The sequence below is a fragment of the Opisthocomus hoazin genome, chromosome 27 (assembly GCF_030867145.1).
Source record: "Opisthocomus hoazin isolate bOpiHoa1 chromosome 27, bOpiHoa1.hap1, whole genome shotgun sequence".
Taxonomy (NCBI): Eukaryota; Metazoa; Chordata; class Aves; order Opisthocomiformes; family Opisthocomidae; genus Opisthocomus; species Opisthocomus hoazin.
In genome coordinates, this window is record NC_134440.1 from 1,245,656 (window position 1) to 1,257,572 (window position 11,917).

At 70.6% G+C, this 11,917-nt stretch overlaps 1 protein-coding gene across 1 annotated transcript; it reads right to left on the bottom strand.

Moving 5' to 3' along the window:
• Positions 1–357: 357 nt before the first annotated feature.
• Positions 358–6,939, bottom strand: MISP (mitotic spindle positioning). The gene is made up of 5 exons (XM_075444221.1): positions 6,864–6,939; positions 2,741–4,900; positions 1,686–1,897; positions 1,298–1,336; positions 358–1,011 (listed from the first exon to the last, which is right to left on the bottom strand). Exons 2-5 carry the CDS (start codon positions 4,773–4,775, stop codon positions 925–927), a joined length of 2,373 nt encoding a protein of 790 aa, XP_075300336.1. The 5' UTR covers positions 4,776–4,900; positions 6,864–6,939; the 3' UTR covers positions 358–924.
• Between the last annotated feature and the right edge of the window lie 4,978 nt (positions 6,940–11,917).

The window sequence follows — 11,917 nt, forward strand, 5'->3', positions numbered from 1 at the left end:
CGCTCCCCGGCGCCGCGGGGCTGCCCCGAGCAGGCGCTGTGTGCGGCCTCGGGCCGGCCCCCCCGCCGCAGCTGGGCCCCCCACGCCGGAGCTGGGCCCCCCCGCCGGGGGAGCTCCGCCGCTCGCAGGGCCCGCGAAGGGAAACCCGCTCCGCCGGGCCGGCGGCTCTGCCTGCGCGCTCCCCGGGAGCCACCTAGCGACAGCGGGGTGACTGCGGGGGGACAGCGGGGGGGGGCAGCGGGGTGGCAGCGGGGGGGGGCAGCAGGAGGCAGCGTGGCCGCCCCTCCCCCCGTGCCTGCGGGCCGGGCGCGCTCCCGGCGCCTCCCCAGCACGGCAGCGCGCGGACACCCCCCCCCCGCCCCGCACCCCGCGCCCCGCAGAAGGCCCCGGTCCCGGCGCCGGGGCTCCGGTGAGGCCCCGCCGCGCACCCCGCGGTGCGGGTGGGCCGGGAGGAAGGAGGGAGAGAGCGGCTTTAATAACTCGGCGTCCGCGGCCCCGCGCGCAGCGGCAGCGCCCGCTTCCCCGCCGGGCGATGCCTGGCGGTGTGGGCCTCAAACACCTACACCCAGTTAGAAACGAAACAGCTTTTTTGCGAGCCAGATACGCAGCTTCCAGAGAGAAAGGGTTAAATCACCGTGGGATTTCATCTGGCTGTCTCCCTGCTGAAGGGATCAGAAGAAAGCCATCCAATTTTTCCCCTCTTCAGAAAAAAAGCGTGGCCTCACCGCCAAGGGGAGAGGAACAAACGAGCCCACGGAATGCGTTGGAAGGATCATCAGTTGCGTTAGACGGGCGCGACTCGCAGCGTACGAGTCTCTGATTCGGAGGATGACCGGGAGCTGAACCGGTCCGGGATTTCGACCGTGCATCGGCTGATGCCAAGCAGGGCGCGCGCACGGCGGAGTCGTCGGCGCGAGGGCCCGCTCAGTCCTCGTCCCTGACGTACTGCCCGGCCTCCCAGCGCTGGGCCATGGCGCTCTGGTGGCGAGTCACTCTGGTGCTTTCCACGACCTGCGGAAACCAGACGGCACCGCAGCTTTTCATGGAGAAGGTTTTCTTACAAACAGTCTTTGCTGCGCGACTCACCCCCCCCCAGCCTGAAGCCCCCGCCTCGGGTTGAACACGCGTGACAGCAGCCGCGACACGCTCTGCCCAACGCCATGCCCACCCGCGCGAGCCAAGACCCCCGAGCATCCCATCAGCGCTGGGGACCGGGAGCGAGGGGAGCCCGGAGGGGATGCCGGGGGTGAAGTCACGGCAGCCCGAGCGGAGCCCTCGAGCGTGTGAAGGACTTTACCTCCGTGTTGATCTTGTCAACGGGCTCGATGCCTGCGTACTGCGAAAAGGAGGAAAAAAGGGTCAGCTAACGGCAGCCTGGCAGGGGGATGCCCGGGGGCAGCTGGGTACGGCCCCCGGGGTGGTCAGGGTGCTGGGCAACGGGGGTGTGAGGTTGTGCCCTCCCCGGAGCGGGGGGACAGCTCAGGCCAGGACCAGCCCCCCCAGAGCGAGCTGCTGCTCCTCGCCAGTCCCACCCAGCGCTGGCACCCTGAGCTGTGGGACGCAGCCCTGGGCACTCGGCACAGCCGCTTGCCACCGCCGCCGAGCCCCCCACTGAGGACCTCCAGCCCCCCCCCGGCTGCAGCCCCCCGACCGCGTGCTGCCCGGCGCAGGGCGGGCGCATTCACCTTGCCGTCCTCCTTCACCCTCCTCCTCTGCTCCTCGAAGGGGCTGGAACGGGCTGAGCCGGGGGCGAGGGTCTCCGTGCTGCCCTGGGAGGGACCGGCCACTCTCAGCGGGGTGAAGGACGCCATCAGCCCCAGGACCCCGACCTGGTGCGAGGCGGGAGCGGAGACGGGAGACCCGGACACCGAGTAGCTGCCGCTGGCACCTGAGGCAGCTTCAAGAGAAAGAGCCGTTGGGGGTGAGGGACGCCAGGACCTGGGGGCCCGCAGGAGAGCAAAGCTCCTGCCCGGACCGGCCTCCTCGGCAGGCCCAGCGGCTTTGGTCACAGCGGGGACCCTGCGCCCGGGTGCCAGCCGGGGACTGTTGGGAGCAAGGGAAGGGAAACGCCAGAGCTGGGCACTTCTGGGCCCTTCCAGCGCTGTTTTCTGCAGTAACATGACACAAAGCCATCCGAATCTGAGCAGCTCTGGCATCCAAAGCTGTGCCACTCGCAGAGCCCACCCCTCGTCACCACCGTCAGCAGTTCCTCCATCTGCTCCCCCCGGCAGGCTGGGCTGCTCCACCTGGCTCCAGCACCTCACATCCAGCACTCCTGCTTGCTGGCCACAGAATTCCTGTCCAAGGAGAATTATTTCTCCCGGGACAACTTGGTTCCAACACACAGGGGTCCTTGCAAGCATCTCAGCAAATCCTTCCAGGGAGGAGCTTGGACCCCTTGCCTGCAGCCAGACTCTCCCGGGCCGGGCCCTGGTGCTTTCCACCCGTGACTCCGTCCCCTTGGTCCCTGCCGCAGCCGCTCTCGCTCTCACAGCGAGCCCGGGTCACCTCTGGCTGCCAAGCATCGCGTGCAGGCTGCGGACGCCGGTCGTAAGGGCTTCCCACGCCGGGGAGAGGCCCCCGCCAGCCTGCACGGGAAGGTCCCTGGGGACGGGCACCCCACGGTGCCGCTCCCGCCCCTTCCCACTGCTCCTGCTGAGACCCAGAGCCCCAAGGAACGGGAGTGACGCCCGCCGTAGCTCTGCCCGTCCCCAGCCCGCCGCTCCTCTCCTCCCCTTACCGGAGCTGTGCCGTGAGCGGGAGCCCTCCCGGGCATCGCCGTCGCTGCTGACCAGGGAGCAGCCGTCTATCAGCTGCCGCCGCCGCCGCTGCTCCTGCAGCTCCTCTTCCCTCTGCAAGTCGCTCTGGATCTCCTTCTCGATCAGCGCCAGCGTCTGGGGCTTCCAGGTCCTCAGCTTGTACTGCTCCTCCCGGCCGTCCTCCCTCCCGAGCGGGCTTTGCGTCCCCATGTCGTCCACGAAGGAGATCTTGGGCTTCCAGAAGGAGATGGAGAAGTACTCTCTGGGCAGGACAGCCGTGCCGGCGGGGCTCGGGGTGGAGCTGGGAAGCCTTCCTCCCTGGGAATCCTCGCTCCCCCATTTGCTGGCGCGGGCGGAAACGCGCTGGGACACCGTGGGCTGCTCCTGGCTCCTCTCGCTGGTGGTGAAGCGTGGCTGGGACATCTGGAAGTGTGTGATGCTCACTGTGTAGCTGGGCAGGCTTCTCCCACCCCTGGTGTCTTCTGCAGGGCTTGGGCCGTGGCTCGTGGGCTGCTCCACCACAAATTCATTAATCCAGCTCCTCTGCTCATCTGCCTTCCTCGTGGGGGTGGGCTTCTGCGGGGGGGCTTCCTCCTGCTCGAACACCCTCCTGCGCTTGTCCAGCTCCTGCTGCGTCCCCTTGTCATACATGCCCAGCAGCCTCCCTTGCTTCTTCAGATCTTCCTCACGCTTGGTTTCCTGCTCGATTTCCCTCTGGACGTAAAGGGAAGCGCGGCCTTTGTCCTTCCCTTTCCTGCCTGGGACAGGAGATGTTTGCATGGAGAGGAGAGGCTTGGTCTGGATCTCCACCACCTCGCTGCTGGACGTCGGCCGCTGGATCCCCCTCTCCTTCCAGAGGTTATCCTCCCTCTCCATCGCCATGCGGATCTCCCGCTCGATGGGCGTCTCGTTGCTGGTCTTTGTCTCCTTGTCCAGGCCATTGCTGCCAGCCCTCAGATCCACAAGGCCACTGTAGATCTCGCTGAACGTGCTGCCGTTGCTGGTGTAGCCTGCACTGGCTTCGTTATACATGTCGCCCAAGCCAGAGTCCAGGTCATCTCTGGAAGATGCTTTAGTAAAGCTGGACATCTTCCTGGTGGAACACGACCTTTCAGTATCAGCCCTTCTGGGAGCATAAACCTCCTCCTTCACGGGTGTCTTGTAGGACACACTATAAACCTGATAATCGGTCTTCTCCGTCCTGCCATGGGTGGACGTGCCAGCATTGCCGTAACCTCTCGCAGCCTTCGTGGCCATCTCGGGACTGGGCCACTCTTGCCTAGAGACTTTTGTCATTGACTCTGGCTTTGGAGACATGGCCTGTTGCCCTGGGCTGAAGAGAGAGCCTGGGCTGGTCTTTTCCAGCATCAGGAACTGCTGCCGAGCAGCGGAGAAGTTGATCTGCTCTGTGTCGATATTTTCAGGGTCGACAGCCGTCACCGCCCTCCCCGAGGAAGGCTTGTCAAAGCAAATGGCAAAGCCGGTGGTGGAGCCACCCGCGTGCCTGCCTTCGCCCTGGCCACCCGCGCCAGCGTTTATGGAGCTCAGCTCATCCATGGAGCTCCACTTCTCAGCTATGGTGGAGCTCTTCCTCACCACCTGGTTCCGGATGACCTCCCTCCTCTCGTCCTCAAGCTCCCTGGCTTTCTGGGGTGAGATGTTTGGTGGAGGAACCCTGTACTGTTCCTGCTCATCCTCATCGTAAAGCTTCGAGGGCTTCCTCTCGCCTCTGTAAACTCTGAGGTCGTACAAGCTTCCTGACCTCACCACCTCCAGCTTGGACTCCCTGTCCGGGGACGGGGTCCAGACATCTCTTCCACCATCCAGGAAGTACGAGGGTGACTTCGACCTCATTTTCCAGCCATAGCTGTTTTCCACCCTCTGACTGCTGTGTTGAGCAGAGCCAAATACGTCATCGTCGCTGTCGGCCCTCTGCTCGGCAAACGAGCCGGCTTGGTGAGCATCGCTGTACGTCTGCGGGAGCTGGAAGACCAAGTGCCTGGTGACTCTGTCCATCTCCGGGGAAGAGTCAGCACTCAGTCCTCTGCCAGCCTTGCCCTGGACTGGGGACGCTGCTCAGCTTTGACGTCGACCTCGGGCTCCTGGCTCCCCTGGGGACGAGGGGCAAGACCTGGCGGGCCCTGCAAGCAGGAGGGAGAGCGGCCGTTAAGAGCAGCAGAAGGAGCAGAGGTCGGGGCCGAGCAGCTCCCTCTCCCAGCCTGGTGCTCCGGTCCTGGCCGGGGGGTGACACCGCCGACACAAGCCAGCCGTGCCGCAGCAGCCATTCGCTCCGTTCACCCAGAAGCGCCGGGTCTCGGACAGCAGCAGCCAGAATCACAGAATCACAGAATAGTAGGGGTTGGAAGGGACCTCTGTGGGTCATCTAGTCCAACCCCCCTGCTGAAGCAGGGTCACCTACAGCAGGCCGCACAGGACCCCGTCCAGGCGGGTCTTGAATATCTCCAGAGAAGGAGACTCCACAACCTCCCTGGGCAGCCTGGGCCAGGGCTCCGTCACCCTCAGAGGGAAGAAGTTCTTCCTCATGTTCAGACGGAACTTCCTGTGCCTCAGTTTGTGCCCATTGCCCCTTGTCCTGTCACTGGGCACCACTGAATGGGAAGCACCGTTCCCAGCGGGAGCTGCCCCAACGCCGACATCCCCCTCCCGCCTCCATCCCCCAGCCTGGCCGTGTCCCCAGCCTGGCCGTGTCCCCAGCCTGGCCGCAGCTGCCACCGAGCAAAGCCAAACTGCCGCAGGCCGCCCGTGTCGCCCGCAGTGCCGTGAGGCCGCGGGGCTCTGGGCGATGCCGTGCCCGGCGTGGCTGCACCAGGCGGCTCGTGCTGGCTCCAACGCAGCCGCCCTCGCGCTGGGACACCGGGAGCGTCGGCCGGCGGCAGCGAGAGGCGTTGGCGGCACACGGCCCACCTGGGCCCGGAACCTCCTCGCACGTCTGCGGGAAGGAGGCTCCGAACAGCTGAGCTATTGAAACCGCGGGGATCGTAAAAACGGTTTCGTGGCCCATAAAAAGGAGGGGACTTTAACCCCTGCGTCACGCAAAGCGGGAGGAAACGGCCCTGGCCTTGGCGTTGGCCCCGCAGCGCTCCCTGGGCCGGAGCCGGGGGGGGGGGGGGTCTGGAGGGACCCCCGGGTGGGTCCCCGCAGCCCCTGCCGCACTGCAGCCCCCCACTCACCCCCCTGCCCCGCCGGCCACTCCCTCCCGGGGGAGGAAGGTGAGGGGGCCTTTCAGCCCCTCGCTGCGTGCTGCAGGGACGGGGCTGGGGGCTGCTGGGGCTGGGGGCTGCTGGGGTTGCTGGGGCTGGGGGCTGCTGGGGCTGCTGGGGCTGCTGGGGCTGCTGGGGCTGCTGGGGCTGGGGGCTGCTGGGGCTGGGGGCTGCTGAGGCTGCTGGGGCTGCTGGGGCTGCTGGGCCTGCTGGGGCTGCTGGGGCTGCTGGGGCTGGGGGCTGCTGGGGCTGTTGGGCCTGGGGCGGCTGAGGTTGGGGGCTGCTGAGGCTGCTGGGGCTGCTGGGGCTGCTGAGGCTGCTGGGGCTGGGGGCGGCTGGGGCTGGGGGCTGCCGCTCCCCCCGCGCTGCGCCCAGCTGGGTTCCCACCGCCTCCTCGTGTCCCTGCCTGGCATTCGCTGTTGCTCTTTTGCAGCCCCCCGTGACCCGGACAGCGGGAGCCGCCTGCCCGCACCCCTCACCATGCCGGGGGCAGCCGGAGGTCCCTGCCGGGAGGGGACCCCTCACCGGGCAGCGCCGGGGCGGTGGGAGGGGGGAACCGGCACGGCCGTTATCGGGGCGCCGAGCGGCACAGCCCCTCCCCAAGCGGCACCCAGAACTGTCCGTCCTGCTCAGCTCCACGGCGGGAGTGCGGGGGTCCCGGGCTTGTCCCCCTGTGCCGGGCAGCCCCCGGCCCGGCCACGCGTCGTGGGGAGATGCTGGGGAGATCAGGCAGCGTTGTGGCCCCCGCCAGCCTGGCTTGGCCCCCCCCAAAGTAAGGAGACATCTGCGGAGTTCCCCAGGGTCCCCTCACCCCAGGGGTCCCGCCATGGGCTGCAGACCTGCAGAACGCCTGTAACCCCCCCCCATAAGGTGCCACACTTACGGTCTGGGAGAGCCCTCAGGCCGGGGGTCCCCGTGCCGGGCACCCACCGGAGCCGCGTCGGCCAGGGAGGGGCAGGGGCGGCGGCGCGGGGGCCGCGGGGCTGCGGGGCCCTGATAAGCTCAGCCCGCGGCTGCGGGGAATTCCAAGAACCGCGCTGGGCTCAGCGCTGGCCGCGGTTCAACGACTCGTTCCTGACCCCCCGCGCCACCGTCACCCCCGCTGCAGCGGGATCCCACGCCTGGAGGGGCTGCCCTTGGCCCCCTGCCCGCGGCGGGCACCCACGCACCGACGCGCTCACCGACATGCAGCGGTGCAGCCGTGCACCGACACCGTCCCGCAGCCACGCTCTGCCTCCCCACGGACGAGACCGCGGCACTGAGGGGGTCCCAAGCCCCAGAGAGAGCCGGGGTGCCCGGCTGTGCCGTGACCCCGCGCCCCAGGCAGCCCGTCCCCACCCGCTGGCTCCGTTCTCCCCACCGAGGAGCACAAACGTGGCGCAGCGTCCTTGGGAAGAGCTCGAGCCGCTCCCTGGCAGCGCCAGGGTGCCCAGCCCGTCTGCCATCAGCATCCTTCGGCCCCGGGGGTCCCCCTGGGTGGCCCAGGGCAGGGCCCCCAGCCCCAGGGGACGCGGCGGAGGCTGCTGGGGAGCGTGCGGAGCCCGCAGGCCTGCGCGAACGCGGTGGAGCAGCCGTGCCAGGAGCCGCCGTGCTGAGCCTGGGCTCTCCCGGTTAGGGCACGGGGCCTCTCCCAGCCGGACAGCCCCGTGTTTGCGCGGGCAGGGCTGCACCGGTGCCCTCGCTGCCGTGGCAGCCCTGGCTCTGCCGGCCCCACCACCGCGGCGGCCATGGGTGCCCGCCCGGCACTGCCCACCACGGCCCCGGCTCCCGGCCAGCCCCTGGCAGCAGGGCAGCTCCCTCCTCCCCTGGGGACAAAAGCAGTCCCCTCCCAGCAGGGCCAGGGCTCTGCACCTGGTCCGGACACCTCGGGCACCCCGTTCCTGCCAGGCCAAGGTCAGGGCTGTGGTGTGGTGGCCGTGATGCCCGCAGCGCCCGTGGACACGGCTGCTGGACCCCGCGGAGCAGGCAGCATCACCAGCACCCAGCGCTGGCACCGGGCGTCGCAGCCAAGCGGGCGATGCTGTGCCAGGATGCTCAGCCCTTCGCCGTGCCTGCGCCTGGGGCAGGAGGTCCCTGTCCTCGTCCTCTCCACCCCGCCACGACCGCTCTGCTCCCCACCGGAGCCCTCCCAGCCCCCCTGCTGCCTGCGACGGCTCGAGCAGGGCGGCGGTGTCCGACCCCACTCACCGCAGCCACCTCTGCCCGGCCACAGGGTGCCCAGCGGTCCCACTCACCCCTGCCCGGCTCCTTGGTGCCCCCACCCCGCGCTCCGGGCTGCCGGCTCCGGCTCTGGATGGCCCGGGGACGGTGGCTTCGGTGCGGGTACCGGGTGGCTCTGCGTTTCCGGGCAGGAGAGCGGAGCCTGTTTTACCACGGGGCTGAGACAAAGTCCACAGGCGATGGCCGGGGAGCGGCAGGGCGTGTGCTCGGCTCCCTGCGCGGCACCGGGCACAGCCAGGGCCCCGCCGCCCCGGGAACGAGCCCTGCATCCCGGCCCCGGGCGGAAGCAGAACCCGCACCCGCCTAGGGATGGGCAGAGACCCGTGGCCACACGGCGAGGGGACCTGGGGGGCCCTGACCCCAGCGCTGCCCCTCAGCACAAGCAGGAAACCGGGCTGCCACGTCCCCGTCACTGGGCACGCCTGCCAGTGCCATGCCTGCACCCCTTGCCTCCCAGCATCCCGCTTCCCACCGGCCTCCTCCTCCTCCCCGCTCCTCCGGCGCGGCCCCGTGCCCATCACCCCAACACCAGGGCTGGCGACACAGCACCCCGACCGCGCTGCCCTTACCGGTGCCCCGGGCTCCAGGGTGGCACAGAGGACCTGCCACAGCGCGGCTGGACATCTCCCCTGCCTGGTGTCACCGGCAGTCTGGGGACAGGCACCTCTGGGGCAGCGTCCGGAGACACGCCGGGGTGTGAAGGTGCCGTGCCGCTGCCCCTGCCCGTCACCGCGGCCAGGCCTCAGGACGGAGCAACTGGGGGATTTCTTGTGCTGGGAGAGACCGTCCGGGCCGGACCCCAGCCAGCCGGGCAGCTCCGGCCTCTGCCCCGCGCTGGCCGGCTCCGGGCGGCCCAGGGGGAGCGGGGCGTTGCGTGCCGGCAGCGGCGGGTGAGCGCGGGCAGGCGGCGGGGAGCCCACGTGCTGCCGGCCATGGCGCTGGGCTGGCGTCGGCTCTGCTGGGGCTCGCGGGTGGCGGATGGAGCTGAGGCCGGGGCCGCTCGCTCGCGGATGGAGCTGAGGCCGGGGCCACTCGCTCGTGGATGGAGCTGAGGCCGGGGCCGCTCGCTTGCGGATGGAGCTGAGGCCGGGGCTGCTCGCTCGCGGATGGAGCTGAGGCCGGGGCCTCTCGCTCGCGGATGGAGCTGAGGCCAGGGCCGCTCGCTCGCGGATGGAGCTGAGGCCGGGGCCTCTCGCTCGCGGATGGAGCTGAGGCCGGGGCCACTCGCTCGTGGATGGAGCTGAGGCCGGGGCCGCTCGCTCGTGGATGGAGCTGAGGCCGGGGCCGCTCGCTCGTGGATGGAGCTGAGGCCGGGGCCGCTCGCTCGTGGATGGAGCTGAGGCCGGGGCCGCTCGCTCGTGGATGGAGCTGAGGCCGGGGCCTCTTGCTCGTGGATGGAGCTGAGGCCGGAGCCGCTCGCTCGCGGATGGAGCTGAGGCCGGGGCCGCTCGCTCGTGGATGGAGCTGAGGCCGGAGCACCGGGCGGCCAGAGCAGCACGGGCAGGTGCCAAGCGGCGGAGGGGCTCTGTCACCCCACGGGCAGCACGAATGCCCCCAGACGCGGCTCTCGCACGTCCGAATCAGCCAGAGGGGAGAGGCTGCGGGAAGCCTGGGGGCAGGGAGGAGGGGAGCCCCACCCCGGGCAGGGAAGGGGCAGCAGGGCCCGGTCCCAGCATCTCCATCCCCAGCACTCCCTTCCCATCCCATCCTCCTCATCCCCATCATCCCCACCACTCCCATCTCCAGCATCCCCAGGATCCCCAGGATCCCCAGCACCCCCACTCCCAACATCCCCAGCATCCCCATCCCCAGCATCCCCATCACCACCCCCCCCATCCCCATCATCCACCCCATCCCCCCCAGGATCCCCGCCCACCCCCCCCGCCGGTCGGGGTGCCGAGGGGGGGGTGCCAGGCGTCGGGGGGCCGGGGGACCCTGGCAGCGGTTGCGGGGGGGGGGGGTTGTTCACACCGTTTATTTGCTCGGTTCGGGTCTTACAAACAACGGGGATGGGGGGGGCGAGGGGGGGCTCGAACGGCTTCGGCAGGGTGGGCAGCACGGGAGCGCGGGCAGTGCACTGCGGCGGAGCCGGGGGGGGGGCGGCGGGGCCGGGGGGGGCCGGGGCACGGCCGGGCTGCTCCGCCTCTGCCCCCCGCCCCGGGCCCTGGCCCCGCTCCGGCCGCCGCGGGGGTCGGAGCCAGGCGAGGGGTGGGGGGGGCGGGGGGGCCCGGCTCGGGGCCCGGGGGGGGACGCGGGGCGGTCCGGGGCTGCGGTGCCGGCCCCAGCGAGGGGGCGGCGGGAGGTGCGGGGCAGCTCCGGCGGGGACCCAGCCCGATCCCGCACCGCAGCCACGGGCTCCGGCGATCCCCGTCTGCGGGGGCGGGGGCAGGACCCCCTCTGCCCCCCCTCGAGGTGCCGGCCCCGGCCCCCTCCCCCCCGGGAGGGCTGGCACGGCAGCACCACGAGCCCCCCGCAACCCCTCCCCTGGCCCCGCAGACCACAGCGGGGGGACCTGCAGCTGGGGCGGTAACTGGGGGGCAACCCAGCTGGGGTCGGGGGGGGGGGGTCACTGCTCACACGAGGGGACAGGGGGGAGCGAAGTCCTGGGGGCCGAGCCCTGTCCCTGGGTGCTCTGGCACCCGTGTCCCTGCGGGCTGGGCAGCGCCAGGGCTGCTCCGCACGCACTTTGCGGGGGGCTCAGCGGACCCCCGGGCCTCGCCCGGCCGCACGGACCCACTGGCTCGGTCCGGTGCGGTGCTGGCACCCGGGCTCTGAGCCCCGGCGCGTTTGGGACAGTGATGGCAGGAGATGGGACCCCCGGCAGCAGCCCCCATGCTGGGGCAGGCAGGGCCGTGCCCCCCGCCCGCCAGGTGGGCTCAGCGGCAGCCGCGTGCCCAACGCCCACGCCACGTCAGCTGCGGCAGCGGGAGCATCCAGGTTTGGGCAGTGCTCAGCACCCACGGGTGCCCCTGTGGGACCCCCCCCCGCCCTCCTCGCCTGCCCCAGTGGGTCTCAGTGGGGAGGAAACGCTGGTGCTGGTGGTGAAATCCCCGCTGAAGGGCTGGGGCGCGGGCTGGGGGAGCGGGGAAGGCTGCTCGCAGTCCCGGCATGGACACGGCGTCTTGGGGACGCCGTCTGTGGGACGTTGGACCCCCCCGGCAGCTCCCAGTGCCACCGGGTGCCAGGGTGAACTGGGCTGCCCGCCAGCCTGGGGGAGCTGAGGCTGCAGCCCCCAGCCCCGGCTGCCCTTCCCTCGCCCAGACACGCTCTGTCCCGGAGAAGCTCACGGCTCCGGGACCCTGGGGACGCAGGGACGAGGGTGCAGGACGAAATGGGACATCCGCGGGCAACCGGGGGGGAGACGGCCCAGGACCTTCCCCGCAGGAGAAGGGGATGATGGAGGTGCAGGGAGAGGGGCTGGCACGGGGCTGGCTCCGTGCCTGCCGCAGGCTGGGCCAAGCAGGGGTCCCACCGACCGCCGGCTCCCCGGGAGTCATCTACGGACACGGCCGCGTCCTCCGATCCCCCAGCCCGGCCGGCTCCGTCCTCCGGCAGCGCGTGGGAAGTTTCCGGTGAAGGAAAAGGCTCCGGTGTTGGCGGCGAGCAGGCGCCGTGGGGCAAAGGTGTCTCTAATAAATATCACGGGCAGCGGTGGTGGGGTGCGGCGCAGGGTGGGCGTCAGGCAGACGGGGCGAGGGGTGCCGCGGCCGCGGTTTG

Excerpts from the sequence above, each read along its gene's own strand:
- MISP (XM_075444221.1), bottom strand. The coding sequence starts at position 4,775 with ATGGACAGAGTCACCAGGCACTTGGTCTTCCAGCTCCCGCAGACGTAC. Across the intron at positions 1,898-2,740 it reads CCGCTCACGGCACAGCTCCG|CTGCCTCAGGTGCCAGCGGC; the intron begins GTAAGGGGAGGA and ends TTTCTCTTGAAG. Across the intron at positions 1,012-1,297 it reads TTGACAAGATCAACACGGAG|GTCGTGGAAAGCACCAGAGT; the intron begins GTAAAGTCCTTC and ends TGGTTTCCGCAG.